The sequence below is a fragment of the Aphis gossypii genome, chromosome 2 (assembly GCF_020184175.1).
Source record: "Aphis gossypii isolate Hap1 chromosome 2, ASM2018417v2, whole genome shotgun sequence".
Taxonomy (NCBI): domain Eukaryota; kingdom Metazoa; phylum Arthropoda; class Insecta; order Hemiptera; family Aphididae; genus Aphis; species Aphis gossypii.
The window spans coordinates 2,217,511-2,240,005 of NC_065531.1; the positions used below are offsets into that span (position 1 = coordinate 2,217,511).

Sequence of the window (22,495 nt, forward strand, 5' to 3'; positions counted from 1 at the left end):
CCCCTCCTACCTACCCCAATCACAGTAGATAGAGCAAAAGATACAATAGTATATTTAGAGAGGTTCGCCAGAATTCTCGTTAGATCATTACTCGTTATTATTTATTCCAACACGATTGAGGTTTGAAATTATTATGCCCTACATTATTCGGCAGCGCTGCTCGTTATATTTTATTGTGTATGGTATTGTGTTCCAATGTCAGCGCTGTTCTACGAACCGCTTACTTTTTGAACCAGCGATATTCAATTTTTTCGTCTCTCTGATTTCCAGTAGTCCGACCACCAAATCGGAATGTAGATTAGACGCTACTAATTCATTGGAGCATATGCATTAAAGAAAATAAATTGAGTTTGACGTTTTTTAATAAGAATCGTCAAGCGATAAAAAATAAGTTCACTACAAAAATAGATTGTGACCAAATCGCTATTAAGATAGCATACTTTTCCTTGTATTTTGCGCGATTTTGAAGAGATAAATCGTTTTTCAGTCCATATTCAACATTCTCGTGTTCTCAATTTTTGAATTGTCAATCTATTAAAATGATTATTAGTGTATAAGTAACAGAAAGTTCGGCTTTTCTGAGTCTATATAGACAGCATGCTAATTAAGCATACTTTTTTGACAAATAAAAAAAATAAAAAAAAAGTGGTGCATAGATTCGTAAATATAATCTTTTTTAGTAATATTTTAATTTTTTTTCTATTACTACAATATACTTACAGTGTTGGTTTAAATATTTCGTTTCAAAGTAAACAATTAATCAAATCACCATTTTATAAGTTACTCGTGTACAAAAAAATAAAATTTTTATATAATAAGTTACTTTAGTTTACAAAATTACCTTTTTTGTTTGATTTTTTAATGTTACATCTATGTATAGTATTATTTTTGCACAATTCGTATAATCATATCTATATCGTCTTACAATATTATTGTGATCTTAAAGAATTTTTGAAATAAAACTATAGTCGAGTTGGTTGACATAATGTATATATATACTATTATACACTTTGTACTTTCAATAATCCGATAACGATTTATATAATCTTTGAGATATTAAATTTTATCTAGAATTTCAGCCATATTCAAAGAAAGTAGGAATTTAAAGCTTAAAATCAATAAATATTACATTCGTTTCTAGTTAGTACGACGTTAAAAATTGTATAATGAAGTAACTGTATCATAATATTATATACACTTATAATTCATAGAGTTTAAAACGAGTTACTTTTGCATAATATTATAAAATGTTTAATTAAATTATAATCGTATGATGTAAGGTGACTACACGAGTAACTTATTTTACTATATGTATACGAAGTACTTACCAAACACTGTACGTATCATATTATATTAGGTATATGATAATATATATAATGAGTAGGTATGTAAAGTGCAAGTAACGCCGCAATATTCCGACAAATATTATGCAAGAGGTAAATGATTATTTTATGGTAAACGAGATAGTATCTTTGAATATTCTTAAATACATATTTTAAAAACTAATACTGTAATAATGATTACGGAAAAATATAATATATATTACAATTTTAAACTTTGTAAACATGTCATATTATCATCTAGTTCACAATAAAATAATCACCCTGTACATGTTTATACTATGTATGCGTAATATGAATAAGTAGCTAATTGTTTAGTGTAAAATTATATAATAATAAATATGAGTAGGGTGATTAATTACTCACCAATCACCGTGATGTTTTACACGATGACCCATGCATTAAAACTGCGTTGCTTCCTCGTCACGATATTATTATATTATATTTAATACGACATCCCAGATTTCTAAACACATATAATAATAGTTATTTTGCCTATTTGTCTATTCTCTTTTATCATTTTTTTCTGTTCAATCTCACAATATACAACATAATATATAATATGTAATACTATAATATGCGTACAAGGCATAATAATATATATTATTATACAATTCAAAATATACCATCAAAACATTTAAAGTCTATTTTTTTATATAATATTATAATGTAATAGTATCTTTGTTCGTTTAGCGAATGTAGACCCGGAAGTAAAAGCTAATGGGGACTTTATCCCCACCCCTTTATTTGAAATATTTTTTCGCTTCACAGTTATGAAATAATAATATATACCCAAACGAATTTATTTCTTCTTTGATGATCTAACCTAGATCAAATTTCTATGTAGACTTGTTTTAGTAGATTTCATATTTCTGTAGTTCATTGTAGATTTTTTTTTTTATCTCCCGATCACAGTTAACCCGTTTTATGGGAGATTGATTATATTTAAAGTCAATATAGCTTAAAATCATTTGATTGATAACTAATTTTGTTATCAACTTCAGTAGTTGTAGCAATCAGTTAGTACTCAATGATTTTCATTGGTGTGGACAATGGTATTATTATTAAAATAGTCCAAGACAAAATACAAGATCTATCTTACAGAATTAATTTTCATATTTCTGAGAAGTCATCTCATAATAACGAAAACCAAAATTTCTTAGATATCTGTCATTTAGTTGTGGGTGCCTACTATCATGATGCGCGAACACGCCGAAAAATGTTTTTATACTACATAAAGTTCATGTTTCGGTGAGCCTGCCTTGGTTTCCATAATCTCAAACTATAAGGCTGGTCGGTTACTTCGTTTTCAATTAGGGGGCGTTAAGCACTGATATCTAATTTCGAGGGAAAAAAGCATTTGACTCACAAAAGTCGGATTAAAATTCACACGATATCGATGGAGCATATCAATATTTTCGCCCAATTAGGTCGTTGCACAGAAGTTTCAACATATCGCGCGCGACTATATATTGTGGTCGTCGTTCACCGCGCCCGCTACATTCTTAGTCCGCTGCTATTGATTTTAACTTTTTCTGCGTGCAACGATAAAAATAAACTCACGCAAACACACATAGACGATCATATACAGTTAAGCTCAAACATACACTCGTACGTAGTCGTCGTCATCGCGCAACGATGATGATGTTACTGTGTAAGGTTATCGAAAATAAAATATAATATAAATAAATAATAAATATATATAATATATTATGTGTATATTTATACACAGGTAGTTTTTTTTTTTTAAAAATTACGAAACAGCAATTTCTAGATAAAATATTTTTGAAAAAAAAGCATAATAAGCATAATATTTTAGGTCTGACCTGCACACAATAAAAATATATTATTATTATAATTTATAAAATTTTATTTTATTTTGTTATAATTCATCTAAATTAGGTTTGGTTAGGTTATAAGCAACAATAATAAACAGTGAAAAAAATTAACTAACACTGTCTTATAGTTAAACATTTTTTTTGAGGCAGACACATTTTTTGTTTAATATATTAATTATCGATATAATATTAGGTATGAATATAGTATATTTATACGATAAATTAATAATTACACAACAATTGTTGGTTATATGATTATGGTGGGATTTATCGTGACAAATCGACGGAAAACCGTTTCGACAGACCCTCACGCTCGCGTTTTCCGTTGGACCGACCAAAGACAAAACTTTGTACACGATTTACCACACGGACGGCCGATCAATTCTACCGATCGGAATCGGTGGAGCGGAACTCACAGCCGTTTATTATTATCACTACGTCCGATCTTCTACGTCGCACTTGTGGCGAAAATACGTGTGCGATTATTGCACTGTAATATATCATATTTGGTCACAATGCGTGATTAGTGATGAGTTATTTGTCCATAGACACGATTTGGATGGAACATAAAGTGCTCACAAAAACGATCGTTATCTAAAACTTATTTGAATCAAATAGTAATTTTTTTCAAATAATATTACAGTGCTGTAGTATTGTAATATTGAATAATCATTTTTGACGTCAATTTTGTGTTTTAATGGTTTTATATTTATCCGATTTAATTATTTGGTTTTTAAATATTTCCGCGTTAAAAATTTAAATGCTACTCGTTATAATTTATTTTTAAAACATTGTGTTTTTAATTGAATTTTTTAATCTAACATATCATTTTTTATAATTTTCTTCCACTAGTAAATAAACACGGCACATATTTCATATTTATAAAACATTATAGATATTCAGCATTTGTAACCACTAAATTATCGCGGTCGGCGCTTTCGATGATTGTTTTATGCGTATATTTTTTTCATTTATATTGCATAATGTTATACATTAAAAAAAAAATATAAAACAAATTATTATATAGTCATAATTTAAAATCCGCATGAAATCCCATTTGTTTTATCCAAAACTATTGGAATCATCTTTGTTTTTTAGAACTCCAATAACAATTCCATTTTTACCACTGTAATTTGGTCCTCCATGAAAAAAAATTAGATTTGGTACATTTGAGAGGGACAAGAACTTTGAAGTTCGTTTAAATTAATATAGCATTTTAGAAGTGCTTCAGAAGATTCGATACACGTGACCACCAATTTCACTTTTTCACGATAGTCATACACACACACTTACGCATTTTGACCGTGTGTCGTATTTATCAATTTCCACGATAACATTAAAATATTTTCATTCAAACAATATTATCGTAACATTTTCTAACCAGGTGGTGGGGGCTAGCCCATATATATAATATTATAAATATATGTTTATAGTGGGTCGGTGCCGCACGCGCCCGGACCGGCCCCGTCGTCATGGATACCGCGCGCGCCGCCTCCGATTATAGCGATCGAATGACGTCATCCATCCGGGGTTTTTGTGAATAACCTCATTGAAGAAAAACGGCCTACATTTCTCTGCACACACAGGTTCTTCGTCAGCATTCGGAGTCATATATATATAATAGTTAAACGTATTATATTTATATCTACCGAGGGAGGGTGGAAAATTTTCCGAATATATAAATAAATGCATACACTGTTTTCCAAACATCCCAATCGGCGTTGTGATTTTTGAAATCGATTCGCGAAGTTATTATATTACAATATTATATCGTATTTAACGATGTATTCGTCTATTTTATTATTCGACATTCATCCGTAATGCGACGATATAACTACTTCGACTGCGCACAGTGTGACTCCGAACACAAAGAATGTTAGAATATTTTTATTTTTTCGCTTGCATTACCTTTGCTTAAAATCGCGGAAAGTTAAATTTTACAGAAAATTTACGTTTTCTGTGTTACTCTGGTATAATCGATAATCAGATTTATATGCGACAGATGGTAACAAAACGGTTTTTAAATGTACAATATTTTTCTCCACGTGAATTTTGTTATTGAATATTTGTGTAAAACACAAAATAATAAATGCAACTTAATAATATTTGGTATTAGTATAATATTATTAAGTAAAATAAATTTATAAAAAAAAAAAAAAAAAACTATGAAATATACTTCTAAATATTTCTACATAGGTTCATTTAAGGTACAATATACCAAACATAAACAAAACCTAACTTTGACAACGTTAAAATTTTAAAGATGTATTGTGCTTTGAAGTAAAATAATTTGAAATTTTTAAAAAAATATATAATTTTTAAAAATAAATGGTTTGGATTGCCAAATTACAAGAAAAGAATAACAAGATTTCATATTCTGACAAATACATGTTAAATTGTACACATATTTTCTCGATTCTTTACAATTTTTGTTTACGAGTATACGTATATTACATTCGCATTAATATTTTTTTACATATATACATATATTTATATTTATATTTATTATTTTCTCACGTGGAATCAAACATAACTCCAATTTTATATTTAATAATCGAAAAACAAATTAATCTCTGAATTTTCCCGACTAAAATTCAAATTTAACACTGTGTCCTATATAAGTCCGACGAGTTGGTAGAAAAACAAAAAGCTATAAGTATTTCGTTACACCAGGCGCACCGTAGTGCGGTGGAACAGCATGATCAGAATAGAAATCACCGAACTCGTCAGACAAACATAGGCCACAGCGTTGGATTCTGAGTTCTTATACAATTAATTACACTTATATGTGATGGGAAGGGAATGTACTTAATTCGAAACAGCCGGGTTTGCAAAGAGAGAAAGTCGTATCTTGTCGTTAAGTATTGTTTGAACTCGGGAGATCCGGCCGTCCACCCTCTCACTTCAGTGCACCACTTAAGTCACTTTCAGCACGGAAGTAAACGGAAATTAAAAATTTCGAACGAAAAAAAAACCTAACCGAAGATAAAGCAATCGCCAAAACATTGCTGCAATGCTGGGTGGGTAAGTCAAAATGTCACTGCGCGGCGCGTTTTAAGTCGCTAGTCTCTCGTGGCGCAATCTCCGTGTATATAATATTATACTACTTACATAGTTTCGGGGTTTTCCTTTATTTTTGTTTTCATTTTATTTTTATTATTATAACTGTGGTGTTGAAAAAAAGGGGGCTGCCGACCATTTGTCTCTGAGCGTGTTGTTTTCCAGGAGTGGTGCTGTTCTCGAGCACCGTGTACTTCGCCGAGGCGGGTTCCGATCAGTCGTTTTTCAAGTCCATCCCGGACGCGTTCTGGTGGGCCGTGGTCACCATGACGACAGTCGGATACGGTGATATGAGGTAACTTATAATTGCGAGCAGCCAGGAATACAACACTCGCCAACCATAAACCATCACGACCGATATATATGCATACCAATAATATGTATACACTACTGTCACGACTGATATTTACGACTTCATGACGCATTCTCATGAACCTATATACTGTATAAACATCGACACATGACTTACTAGAAATACACGCACGTACTCAACAACACTCAAATAAAACTATAACGGTGAACTACTATTCTATACAAGACAGGCTGATAGAAAGAGAAACCTTAACTAAGAAAGAGAGAGAGAAAGAGATTGAGAGAAAACGAGAGAAAAACGATTTTTTTGGATGAAGAGGAAGGCAATAAGAAAGATATAAGTAATAAGATCGAGTAAAAGTTTCGAAACACTATATATCTCGAATGTAGAGTAAACATTATATATAATACTCAGGAATATATATATATAATATATCATCGTGATCATGGGGTTCTACATAATAATATAAAGTAATATGTCATGTATTATGTACAATGTTTTATAAATATTTGTGTGCTAAAACTATTTCGGTATTGTGACGGGAGACTTCCATATAAGATCGTCGTCGTTGTTCACGCCGCCGATCGGAATCGCGATTTATTCATTTTTGTTTATGTTTTTTGGTTTTATATATGGTTATTATTATTATTTTATCGTTTTCATTGTCGTCATTATTACTATATTATTATTTATTTATTATTATTATTATTATTATTATTATTATTATCATTTTTTTTTTTTTTTTTTTATAAGTCACAGTCCTAATGAATTTCAGGTGTGGTGCTATTCTCGAGCGCGGTGTACTTCGCCGAAGCCGGCTCAGAGAATTCCTTCTTCAAGTCCATCCCGGACGCATTCTGGTGGGCTGTTGTTACCATGACGACTGTGGGCTATGGTGACATGACGTATGATGTACTCAATTTCATTAAGACAAAATTAGACAGTTATTGAAATTTATTTTTTTCCATATTTTTAATTTTATTCACTAATAGTTATTTGCATTTTATTTTTTCTTTAACATTTTAGTGCGATTTATTATCAGAGAAAAAAAATAATAATAATAACAATAATAATTACAGTAACAAAAATCGCATTAGACATATTTTTATTACATTGTGTTTTTCGTAAACGTATTTTTATTCGTTCATTTATCTTTTACTAATTATTATTTATTTATATTTTTTTAACATCGTTAGCTTGTCATTAACATATTATTATTATTATTATTATCGTGTAAGCTGTCACTAATTTCGAACTGCCGTAGATCATTAGTTATACTATAATATTATATATAATATTCTTATAACCAGCAAACACACGTCATACTTTAGACTTAAATTCATCACATATTTGTGTTTATTTATCATTTACGATATTTTTTTTTATATAATTATGATCACGTCTGAAAGGTAATAAACAGAATACCTAAAATATTTGAGAATATTTTACACAGTCTGCAGTTATTCCCATATTACACACAAAACATGTTTTAAAATCCAAATTCCCTATATAGCATAAAGTACACGAATACATAGTAAATATTATTATATTACATAAATTCCATTATATTGTTTGGTTATTTAATCTATAGTTTATTAGAATGACTTACTAATATTTAGTTTCCTCAAAATCTTTGTTATTTTTATTATTTGTTTTATTTGACGATTTCATCAAATACTGAGTATGTTAGAACAATAAAATTCTATATTCGTCTTAAACAATATTGTTATTACATATTATAGTCGTCTTGTCACTGTACGCTCCATTAGGGTTTGCCAACATTCCCAAATCTGTATAATAATGTCACCATCATCATCATCATAATAATCATGAATCTCGAGCACATCATATTTAGTAAAATATATTAAGACATTTTATAGTGTTATACTATTATGCCACAATTTAGTTTCGATTGCAGTTCTCCAATCGCGATTAGAATGTTTTAGATTAATTATATTATATCGATAGAGGATTTCAGTTTAGATAGATCGAAGAAAGTATTATTACTATTTTTATAATATTAATACACCTACTTAATGAAAACATTATAGTTTATTTTTTATTTTTATACCTTTAAATTATTTTTATTATTTTTTTTGTTTTGTGTTTTTGCCATTGTTTTTTTGCTCCTTAAAAATAATTACTTAATATTATAATTCACTTAAACGTTTAGAGAGTGTTTAGACAGTTTTATTTACCATGTTACATATACTTTGTAATTTGTATACAATATTATGTTTTACTTTTTTCATTATTTTTTTTTCCGTCAATTAGAGGTATCACCTGTTATAGGTAGACTTATAGACAGTATAAAACAGCAGCAGTTCACTAACACATATAGTTACCATATACACATATAATAGCCTTGACAAAACTATATATAAATCATTACTTGACTATAAGTCAATTTTTAATAACTACATATACGAAGTTATACATAACATAGTTCTAGCAGCACGAAGTGCAGTGTTGTAGTTGCATATTGCAGATTTAACAAAACTCATCAACCACATAATATATTATTACACTTACCTACTAACAAAGATTAATCTGTTGGCCTAAATATATCATTTTCGTAGTCGTTTGTGTATGCATGTTTTACTTTTGAAATTCGTATTGTTGACGTAAGTGTAGTGTAGTCGTTTGTATTATATTTAGCGTAATTGCATGGTTTTATAAATATCATCATTATATTATAAGTAATATATCAACTATATCAGTGTAACGATAAGTGTTTATTATACACTATCATTGTGTTTGCATAGTTTATATAAATATATAATATTAATATTATATACATATGTTAACTATGTAATTAATAAAACGGTTATGCTTTTGAAATCGTTTTATAAAAATCACACGAAGGATTCAATTCTAGTGGTGTGTGTGTATGTGTGTGTGTGTGTGTGCGTGTGTTTGTTTTTGACAATCCGTCTTTTTATTGTTATAAGTCCTGGAACACGAGATAATTCATATCCCCATTTTTTTGAGCTCGGACACCCGTTCATATTTTTGGCTTTCTTGTATCGATTGTGCAAATGCTTCTCACGTGGTGAATTATGATACAGCACATAATATTACTCCCATGGTGTGCTTATATTTATAGTGTATTACAGGTCGATTATATTATTATTGTAGATCACTCAATGTTCTTTAATAACCCAATCTAACCAATTGCATAATTTGTAAATAGTGGGAATGAAAGGGTTTAAGGGTATGTATCGTACTTATCTATTGAAAAATGCTTTCTCTGAGAAAATAAAATTAAAACGCCAAAATAGATTAAACAACTCTAATTTTAAATTGATATTAACTATTATATAATTATATAGGGAAATTATTTTATCGATTAATAGTCAAAATTTTGACATTTTTTACATAATTTCCATTACAAATAAAACAACGTTTTTTTTAAAAAAAAAAATTATATTTTTATCGTTGTATTTAAAGTTTCTTTATAATTTTGAATGACAAAATATATTTTTAATTTCATAAACTAAATATTTTTTGAAGTATTTTGATACATAGTAATTTAAATTTGGATAAGTAATTTATGACTTAATGAGTATAAATGTTTAAAGTTTTTTGAGCAGAGTGGAGTGGTAAGTAAAATGTTGTTTTACTACTCCGCTTATCAAAACATTAAATACTCGTCCAAATCTATATCGATAATTAGTGTTGTTCAATAAAAGATTCACTCATTTTATAATATATACATATATATATATATTATAATTATATTTTACTTTTAAAATAATTTTCTTGTAGTTTATATATCGATCAACTTCCTAGATAAATTAAAAATCACTTCGAACAATTAAAAAAACTAAAAGTACATATTTAACCTAATCTAAATATCCAAAGAGTTAATTTAAGTTACCTGATCAAGAAACGTCCTGGAGTATTCTGAGTGTTTTATAATCATAGAATCGTCCTGTATAGTATCATGTTTGAAATATAAATAATAGAACTAACAACGCGTGTGCATCATTGTGATGACTTTTTGTTGTTTTGGTTTCACATTTTCACTTTTCCATATGAATATAACATAATGTACAATCTTTTGAGTGCAATAATATTATCGTTTATTCCAAACAAAAACAAAAAATTTTCTCAATCAGTATCTATACACATACTCATATATAATACATTTATCGGGTTATCCAGAAATTGGTGAGACATCGAAACGGATATTATAGAACAATCATTATATTCTATTAAATCGATCATTTGTTAAACTAGAAATTTAAGATATAGAGTTTCGACTTACAACACTAATTTTATTCCTTAGTATTTTTTGTTTTATTTCAACGGAAAAAATTACTTTTAACTGAAATGTTTTAAAACATGTATTTATATATATATATATATATATTTAACGACAACCTGTCGGTTTTATTTCATAACTGTATACTTTTTTTAACCTTTAAGCGGGCGCGCTGTTGTAAAAATATAACACTTTTGCAATTTTATTTTTTTACTTATATTTGAATTTTATCTTATCGATGGTCATGGGTATTCTTCTTATTAATCTAAAATGATTTTATTTATGGTTTAGACAATTTTTGAAGTATTTTATGAATTTAAATAAAAATAATTTTGTAAACGTAATAATTTTATTTTATAATTTATACTGCCTATATTAATATGTATTATCATTAGTGAATTCAGATATATAAAACAATAAATGTAAATATATTTGATTATATGTACAAAAATAACAACATATTGGGACTGTTATACAATTTACAACGCGCAACTACTGTTTTAATAGATAATAGCGAGCCCACAGCCTTTTTTATTTATTTGTAATTTATTATTTCGATGTGTTATTTTTATTATTATTAATGATGATCATTGACGCATATTGACGATTGACGTATTATGAACCAAACCTTTCATGGAGTAGATACCCCTCGCCATTTCAATTCGCTCGTCCAAGCGTGTCCACCAATTAAATGGACCACCCTACGTATTTATGTGTTTATGTGTATAAACTTACTGTTCAGTAAATTATACAGACAAATATTACACAGTATTATATTAAATTATATTATATTTTATATTATGCGTGTGTTTCATAAAAAGCATGTTAATTCGTATGTATATTTTATATGTATAATACATATACAAAATATACATACGATTTAGATATTTTGAAAATTTGTCTAGTGTTTACACCTGCGCTTTTATAAATTTTTGTTCGTTTTTCCGTTTGGTTTTTTTCTAATTTTCATATTTTATTATTATTAAAAATGATAAAATTGATTGTACAAAAAACAACCATAAAAAAAATACCACCACCACGAAATCCTCCGCTAGTCATTATACCATACATTGTAATATTATTATATTGTTGTACGCTCGCCGGAACACGTCGACATGTGACATATTCGAATGTGTTTCAGACCAGTGGGCGTGTGGGGGAAAATTGTCGGTTCACTGTGCGCGATTGCCGGCGTGCTCACAATCGCACTGCCCGTGCCCGTCATCGTGTCCAACTTCAACTATTTCTATCACAGAGAGACTGACCAAGAAGACATGCAATCGCAGAACTTCAACCACGTCACCAGCTGCCCTTATCTTCCCGGTACTTTAGGTGGGTATCCGAGGCGAGAGCTGTCAATCGACGCGCCGTCGCCGTCGCCCGAGCCACGGCGCGATCGACGTTCGCGAACGATATAATATTATACGCGTACATATACCCACTGATTCTATACATAAATATATATTATTATATACGGTCTAAGTTTTTTATAATAATACAGAACGTACAGTGATTGTCTTCAACCAGTGACTCACGATTGATTCAAAACAAATTTAAGGATGCAAATATAATATTAGTATGAAGAAGTTGCTTAGTTTAAAAAACGAATAAATTAAATAAAACTAATCTTTATACAGTTCAAGGATATGATTTTTTTTATTTATTCAAGTGCATTCTAAATTCTAATCTATAATTCTAGTCAAACTATCTATGTATAATATGTTCACGAGTTCACCCCCATTTTTAATATTAATAACTAATTATTCAAAATCTAATTTTCAGAATATTTAGGGTACCTACCTAAGGTGCCTAGTTAGTTTTAGTATAAAGATCACATATTTTTTAAATACTTAGATTTGTTATATCATTTAACCTTTTTTAATGCTACGGCTATATTCCTTTATTCATAACCTTTTATCTAATTAAACCTAAAAACATGGTGCCATTGGTGGGTGCTATATTTAGTAACCTAGTCGTATACATTTAAAACTTTAAATCTAAAAGAAAATTTATGTTTTTTTTTTGTTGTTGTTAAACTTCAACATAAAAATAACTTAATTCAATTGCAACAACATTTATCATAAAATAATAATTAAAAAAATAAAACTTAAATTATTAAAAAATAGTTTGTTATATAGTATATACGATTTATTATATTATTATATAACTTTTATAGTACTATATTATAATATACAAGTGATTCCGAACATTGGTCGCGAGATCATTATCAATTTAATCAGTCGTGAGTCAAAAATGGTTGAAGGTTACTGGTATGTATATAACAGGGGTGGCCAAACCGCGTCTCACATATTATCGTAACATTTTTACAAACACATTTTTTAATATGAATTTTTATGTATTATATAAATAATATGACCTTTTTTTTTTAAATTTTGGCTTTTCTGTATTTATTAATTCATTTGGTGGATCGCGAGTCTCTTCTCACTGGCCACCCCTGGTATATAATATAGATATATACACATATTACATTCACACACTGTATGTTTGCTTATTATTTATTACCTACAACCATTAGTTTTATTATTATTACTATTGCTGTTATCGTCGTTGATGTTGTTATTGTTATAACAGACCGTTTAACTTACCATGTACCCATATACACATTTTCTCGATCAATTTTTGTTTTTTGTTATTTTTTATTTGTGTTTTTTTATGTATATACATACTTGGGTACATGGACATTTTTTAAATTCTATGATAATAATTGTAACACTACGTTTTTGCAATAAAAATCAATTTTTTTTTTTATCGTAGTGATTTTTTTTGTTTTAAGTAGTGCCATTTTAATTTAAAATGCAATAGGTAAGCCAATTGAATATCGAATCGGTATTTTAATATAGTAATTAGCTATTTAAGTGTGTATAATTAAATTAAGAGTAGGGTGACCTGAGTAATAAACCATTGTATAAAGAATACATTGCTCAATAATTTTCTTCTGTCCGAATAAAAAATAAAATATAAAATATAAATGCATTGTACCAACTTTTATTATTATGTAATAACATAACGTTTAAACGTCTTAATTATTATTTCAGAATACTATTTTGTAGGAGTAGGTATACACTATACATAGTATAGTATTATATAGATTTTATGATATTCGATACCCGAGTGACCATAGCATTGACTATAGAAAATACAAAAACAAACTTTTCTCATTACAAATCGAAAACAAATTAATAGCTGAACTGTTCGCAAAATCAGACAAAAACGGGTCACCCTAGTCTGTAGTACATGTATGCATTAATGGGAGCTACAGGAAGTCATTGAAATTTCGCACATCTTTAATCCAAAAAAAAAACTTGATAATTAATGCTCCTCGTATAATTTATTATAATATTACCCATATGCAAATGTGATGTGCACCAAGGTTTTCGTGCTAATTTTTTTTTTACCGTTGTTGTTATTCCTTTTGTGTATAACGTTTGCGTTTCGCGTCCGCCGCAGGTCAACACATGGTGAAATATCCGTCGGGTGGTGACTCGACGTCGGATCTGATGGACTTGGAGTCGGCCGACAATTGTCTGCTGGACGCGGAGCTGGACGAACCACCTCTGTCGTTGCCGCCGCCGCAGCAACCCAAAAAGTTCAACAGCTGTGCCACCGTGGTCAGGCTCAACAACAACAGCATCAAGAGGTTCAGTGTCGAAACTGACGTCTGACTAGCAGGTGCGGTATTAGCTGCTATGCAATCCTTTATAGCACTGAACCGTATGGAGTATATTAATATGTTTTCATAGATTTTAAAGTACCTAATTTATTTGAGATTACTTTCAATTCCAACAATTTTTGGAAAATCTAGCCAGGATCTATACATATTTACCGATTCGCAACACCTAAGCGTAAGCTAATATGCACATTTATATAATATAACCTACGTAAAGACGTATTATACTTATTGTAAATTCGTTAACATGAAATTCTAAATTTTCGTAAATCACGATGTGTGGCATTGAATAATAATAATATACTATTTATTCAGGAACCTTTTATTGTTAAGTTATTTGGAGGCATTTCGAAGTCCGTTTATTTTTATCAAACACACCACACAACGCCTTTATTATTACAATATTACAATACTCTAAATGTTATTGCTGCAATATTCTACATTGCACTTCTATGAATAGCTATCGTGAAACACGCCAATCGTGTAATACCGTATCGGTACCAGCTATATCTAAAGTTGTATCCAACGACTTGGTAACTTTTGTTTTAGAAACCAATTAAAACTTTTGCATCACCGGAAATTTATAGGTATAATTTAAATTAATAAATATATTTTCATTAGTTTTTACACGTCAGTCAAAATAAAAACATAAATTGGAAAGGCTTTAGAAATGTTCCAAAACGTTTTAGGCTGGGAAAATCGTATTTTTTCAAATATCAGCTACAATCGTGATTGCGTGTAAAATGTATGATTTTCTGTTGTTTTTAATTGTTTATATTTTATAAATTATAACACGTGTATCGTGTTCAAACTGTTCAAAGTAATCTAAATTAAATACATAGTTAAACTATAAATAGGGATTAATAGTGTTTACAAATTTGGTCTCACGCGTATAATCATTTAAACAAGTGCTTGTACTTACATAAAGTAATTACTTCTTTTACGTGTGAGTAAATATATAACTATCGATACTTCTAAACGAAAAAAGAAGATCATTTTTATATCATGTTAGCATGCTTGTGATATCATTCGATTATGGATTCGTAACTATATGTCAAAATGAAAAAAATGAGTTGTGAATAACTAAACCGATAGGTGCCTATTTGTAGTTTTGTAACAATAAATATTTATATTTGTTTATTGATAACGGTTATTGTATAATTATAATGATTTAATTTATACTATGTATTGTTTATAATTCTAGTATTCAAATTGCAATCCGGCGGCCGTCCAGGTCTCCAAACGCCTAAAAGGTGCTGTGCTGTGATAGCTAAGATGTTTCCTTCGTTAAGTTACCTCCGACAAGTTTATTTATAATATTTTTTTAAGCGAATATTAATAACGATAATAAAAATTGTACTCAGAATCTCACTCTTTTGAGGGGATAATTTTCTAATAATAAACCTAATGAGCCAATATAATTATATATAATGCATAATACCACAATTATAATTATCCAGAGCCGTGAGGAAAAAATATAGTAAACGGATCGTCTCAAATTGTTTTATTTAAAATTGTACGGGTTTTAATACTATATATTATTATATTATATATATACTATACCTATATACCAATAAGCCTTATTTGACTGGATTAAAAAAAAAAAACAATATTTCTAATACGTATTTTATTTATTTATTTTTTATCTTATAAGCCACCGCCGATACTGATACGAAAACTATATGAAAACATAACGCGTTGGAGATGCGAAAGCTTTTACAATTTTTTAAATACGATTTTTTCCTTTTTTATAATGTAAAATCTGTACCGATTATAAATTCTCGCAACAATCTTATTATGATATTTTTGATCGCCTGTAATAGTCTCTATTATCTATGTAATAAATTATTAGTCGCGAGTCTTCCGCGTTAGAATAATAACAATAATAATAAAAATAATAATAATAATAACAGTAATAATAACGAAGTCATAATATTATTATATTAATTATAAATCTTTTTGATTTTATATTAATTTTTAATCAACGTCAACATTGTCCCCATTGTACACATTGATGTAATAACACGAAATAACATAAACCCCATATTATAAAAATACAGATTTTGGTGAATCAAAATTGTTTTACTTCCGTAAAGTTGTGAGATTTGAAACGAACGCGACAAGTACATAGTAATATTTTCATATTATTATTTTGTCTATCGATTCACGCCTCTACGATGAATATGAATCACACACTATGTGAACCAAAATCAGTAGGACTCTTTTATGGATAGATATGTGTATGAATAATACAATAATTATTAATATTAATATTATTATTATTATTATTATCGTTTCGATGGTAGATAATCTTTATTTATGAAATAATACAACTCATAATTAAGGTTGACCGCCGTTTTCGATGGACACGTATTTCATAATCGATAACTTTAAGTCAATAAATAATAATAATAATATAATAAATTATTCTCCGTTCTTACAACATAGCACGTAGGTAGCTGGTAGGTAATACACTTTTACCACGTTTACCATGCAATCGTGTATAATAACATTTCACCTGTCATTTGTCAAAAACGTTCAGCAACAAAACGTCAAAATAATATTATTTAAAAACATCCTACAATACTTGATCGTTGTTACGACAACAATAAAATAATATATTTTATGAAAACTCACATCGATTTAGGCCGCCGAAACGACCACCTTTTCAACTGATTTTATATCATCGTCCGTTTGTCGTTTTAGTTTTTATGATAATAATATTTATAATTGCAATACTATAATATAATAATACGACTTTAACAGTTATTGTATACAGACATAGTTTACAATTTTAATGCCTGTTATATACGTTTATAATATGACGTAGTAATATTAACCGTGCTTTGGGTTTTTTTTCGTTTTTAAAACTTTTAATTCTAAATTATAATCACTCTACCGTCAATAATTTTTTTTTCGGTGCATTTCGTCTGAGAAAAAAATGGATTACAGGGTAATTCGATACAGTCCGTCGGAAACATTAATGGTATTAAATACCACACCAAACGTTATTGCATTTATTTTTTCCTTGTATCGGTCAAAAGGATTCACAATCAATCATTATCATCGTCATCGTAATAATAATAATAAAATATATATACCATATTATGCAACACTACACCTATAATACTAAATCTAAACCCTAATCCCATTTTTTCCGATATGACCTATTAATCGGCATACATACTTTCATTCGCATTCACATATAACAAATTGGTAGTTAATTATTATGAAGACACAGTGTTATTGAGTTAGAATTTTTCAAATGATCGTAATTATTATGATTATAATTTTGTAATTTCTTACAACACTTTTCATGCTTTTATTGGAATTTTTTATTAACTTCTTTTGTTTTGTTATTGATCCATGATAGGTCGACGTCAGACTTATAAAACTATAATTAATTAGTTTAAAAACAAACTTCAATATCTAATCAAACGACGATAGAATGGAAATGAAAATGCGCATACCAAAACAATAACAACAGTTTATTTTTGCGTTCCGGAAACGAATTTTGATACAAATGTTTCAACACGTTTTTACGTGATAATAATATGATTATAATTATAATATTAATGGTCGTCATTGCGGATGTATAAATCGCAGTGTTTTTCCCCATAAATTACTTATTTCTATCTAACTTAGAGACATTTTAATTATGGTTTTAAGAAATTATTACCTACTTTATTAGAAATCCACGACTGTAAAATTTACAAAACTAAATTTTGTAAGAAAAAAAAAATATTGTAATTTCTACGTTATTTAATACAAATAATAGTAATAACCTACCAATTTATGTAAATATTTTAAAATATAAATTACTAATTTTCATTAAATATCTACTAAAAATAATTGATTTAGATATTGTTACGTTTTTTTTTCAAATTTAGGCGATAGTCGAGTAGGAGAGTGCCAATAATATCTATCAGGTATAAATAATAAGATAAAAATATCCTAACATTTTTTTTAAAAATATTAAAAAAAGTCTTGACCTTAATAACGACCACAATTTTTTTTTTATTACAAAAAATCAATTAAATAATTATTTTAATACTTCAGTAAATTAATTAATAATTCTATGTCGATTAAAAATGTATTAGCAGTGGTTTTATTTATCGACGACCAACGTCATCTCGGAGTTGTAGGTATTATTTATTCTTTAAACATACAATGACATAAAGCTGATACTATGATGTTAAATATCTACTATTTTATATGGCTGTTGAATTATGAATATTGAATTAATTTTAATAACATTTTTCGAGATAATATTTTGATTCACTAAAAATACTGTAAACTCAACTAATAAATAAATATACTGAATAAAAATTAATTAACCTAAACTATCTTAAAATTCTAAAAAAATATAAAATAAAAAGTTTACTTTTATGTATCCAAAACAGGAAGTTTTTGAACTTAATATGTGTTCTTCTAAAGCCCATCCCCCCAAAAAAACACAATTATTGTGAAAACGCCCTTCATTAATATATCTACTTACGTGTATCCTGTATTACTATTACATCATTTAAAACTCACTAAATTCAGCTTCACGATAGTACCTACCTCTGCTTATAGCTAATGATTGTATTTTGTTATGCGATTAACTATTAATTTCTTGTTTTTCGAACGGTAGGTCGTAGGTACCTATCTAACAGGAAATAAATTAAGGCATACGCCTCCACGCGACGCGAACGGTTTATTATTACATACCTTACATAGGTTGCCTATGGTGTGGATGATTTAAGCTTTTTTTATAAACCTATATAAATAACGATAATAATAATGATACTGAGTAACACTTGCAATTTTTGTACTGGTATTTGTATAATAGGTATTAACGTTTTCTTTACCGATGTATTCATTAATAATTTATTATTAAAATTATATTATTATTGTTATGATATTATTATTATTATTACTAATATCGTTGGACGAATAAATAACTATTATTATTATTGTTATTGTTTAATTCGACCTATACGTTAAATTGTTTGTAAAACATTGTGCAATTTCTATTTATTATTATATAATATGTGTGTACAATGATTATAATAATAATAATAATAGTAATAATAATAATATTCAACTTTCTTATTACAATCAACCAGAGCATGTTATTATTTAATAAACTTGTCAATTGCAACGGATTGGAAAAAAAAGGCTGCACAATTAATATTATTGTTAATATAATATTATATTATAATAGAGATTAGAATGATTTTTGTTTTTTTTATTATTATTATTATTGTTATTATTATTTAAATAACGAGAATAAGACAGAAAAACTTTTTTCTCAAAAACGGTTTGTCGTTTTTTTTTTTTTTAATCGCGAACTAAAACCGCAGCCGAGAACCTGTTTTTTTTTCTTTTTTGATAAACCTATGTCTACACTCGTATCATTCGGCTATCGCGCGCAATGCGGATTTTATGCGAAAATAAAAGCTTTTTTACTGCACTTCTTTATCGTTGTTTTGAATAGTTGTCTTAATATTATATTCTAAGGGAGTAAGAAATATATATTATATGCAAAAAAAAAATATAATAATATTAATGTTAAACACGTCTAACACGTACACCTTCACACGTTGTAAAAAATTAAATAAATACGTAATACTAAAATGCAATTTAAACATAATATTATTTCAAAGAAGAATGATTTTCCAAATACAATTTCATAATAATTATTATCGACAATCTTAATGTGTATTTTGAAACGATTAATCGGTGCAAAATGCGAGTCGTGCAGTCATCATACATAATATGATGCGCACGTATAGGTACGCTTCGCGGGTTTTAAAATATTTCAATTGAAAAACCATATAATTTATATAAAATATAATATAATATTGTTAAAACACAATATCACATTTCTTTGATAAATTGATATTATATTTATTGTTTTTCGTGGGAAAAAGCAATAATAGTTATACTCTAATTTTTTTTTCAATCAATTTATTCAATTTTTTTGATTTTTTACTTTTAAGAAGTTTTTAGACTATATTATATTATAATAATAATATCTGTCCCCAAATTTGTGTTCTTAAACCATAAGTCCACACGCGTTGTACGCATATAATAATAATAATAATTTTTATGATAGATACTTTCCCGCTATGGCGCTATAACAGCATTGTCATTACAGCGCAATCGGAAATCTGAAAAATTAATTCGGTCGCGTGACCGCGTGTTCTCATTTAACAATTACATTGTTATAAATAATAATATTATTTACCTGCCTACGTTTAATCGATCCAAAACCGAATATTGTATTAGATTTTAATATCATAGTCACATCTCAAGTTTTCGAAGGGAAAAAATCTCTATAATTATTAAAATGTATTGCTATTAGGCCAAAACGAATATATAACAGCCGCGAGACGCTCGTACGTTTTACTCGTTTCATTCATACGTTCTTCCTATTTATATAGTATAGAATAGATTCGTATTATTATATCAATATGCGTTAAATATTTATACAATAATAATAATTATTTTTTATCCTATCATCTTTATTATTGTTGTAGTTATTTATTATTATTATTATTATTTCTATTACTAATAATACAACTGTTGTTATCTGACATTTTTGGGGGCGTTCGCCAATCGTCCGAGACTATTTTTCTCTTAAATTATTACGTAAATATTATATTATTATTAAATTACTTACTATACTGATGGATACCTGCATACACATAATACAGAGCACTGCAGTTTTCGACGCGTAGATCGTTGTTGAACTATTAAAAATGCATTTCATCCGCACGTCGAACATTATGACAAGAACGAAACGAAATAATAATATAATGCCGATGACGATAATAATAGCAATAATAATAATAATAATTAATAATGAAAACGTTCAGTAAAAACTAAATGAATGAAATTAATATTATACCTAATAATATAAAAACGAAAAATCAATAATAAAACATAAAAACTAATATCGACGAGATTATTATTATTTATATTGTATATTATATAGGTAAATATAACATACATAATAATTATTATTATTATTATTTTTATTATTAAACATATTATATATATATATATTTGCATATATACATACATTCCTAGATTTGTTCTGTAAATAAATAATTAAATCGTTTATATGAAATTTGTTTTTGTTTCAATTTGTTTTTTTTTATTGTAATCCAATAATCGTATTATATTAATATGTATTATTTAGTAGATATTATATAATTATTTATATATTTATATACATACATATTAAATATTATGTGTATGTACAATGTATATATATATATAAATAAATATATTCTATATCTATTTAGTGGATGTAATAAATTTAATTTAGTACCTATATCAAACAATTATTTGTAAAATGATCGTTGTATATTGATTGAAAATGAAATCAGCATGTTATTGTTACATAATAATAAAAATTTGAAAAAAAAACTAAAAAATTTAAAAAAAAAAACATTAAATATATAATGCTAAAAATTGTTTTGATTTTTTTTTTGTAAAATGCAAATGTTCGTTTGAATAAAAGTGTTTTTATTAATAACTAAAAATTATTAGAGTGTGTGTTTTTATAACGATGACGACGTCAATCGTTTTATTTACCTAATATCAATTCAAATACCCGTATTAGTAGATACCTACCTATCTACCTGATGTCCTGTTATAATATTTGTTGCAGCTATAAGTTACATATCATAATACAATGTTTCCAGATCCTAAATATTTCCTAAAGTCGTAAATAATAAAATGTTATGTGTTTCTAAGTTTTTTTTTTAATTGATAGATTTTTCTTTCAAGGATTAAGTCACGCGTCGGGAATAATGCGACATGAGTCGGTTATTAGGTTTTTGGAATTTTAAACCAATTCGTATATCTTAAGTAGAATAGTATATACGAGTATAAATATAAGCAACCAATTGAACCAATTTCGTTTATAACATTTGAAAATAATTATTTTTTAAGTTTATTGTTGGACAATAATTGTTATCATAATAGTATGTAGTC

General features: G+C 27.7%; 1 protein-coding gene across 1 annotated transcript in view; it reads left to right on the forward strand.

Annotated features, from left to right (window-relative positions):
• LOC114123679 (potassium voltage-gated channel protein Shaker) overlaps window positions 1-21,070 on the forward strand; it is a 106,123-nt gene extending 85,053 nt beyond the window's left edge. The window contains 4 exon segments of the mRNA XM_027986739.2: window positions 7,327-7,456; window positions 11,960-12,150; window positions 14,287-14,508; window positions 15,711-21,070. Coding sequence (XP_027842540.2) covers window positions 7,327-7,456; window positions 11,960-12,150; window positions 14,287-14,501 — 536 coding nt within the window. The 3' untranslated portion in view covers window positions 14,502-14,508; window positions 15,711-21,070.
• The last annotated feature ends 1,425 nt before the right edge of the window (window positions 21,071-22,495 follow it).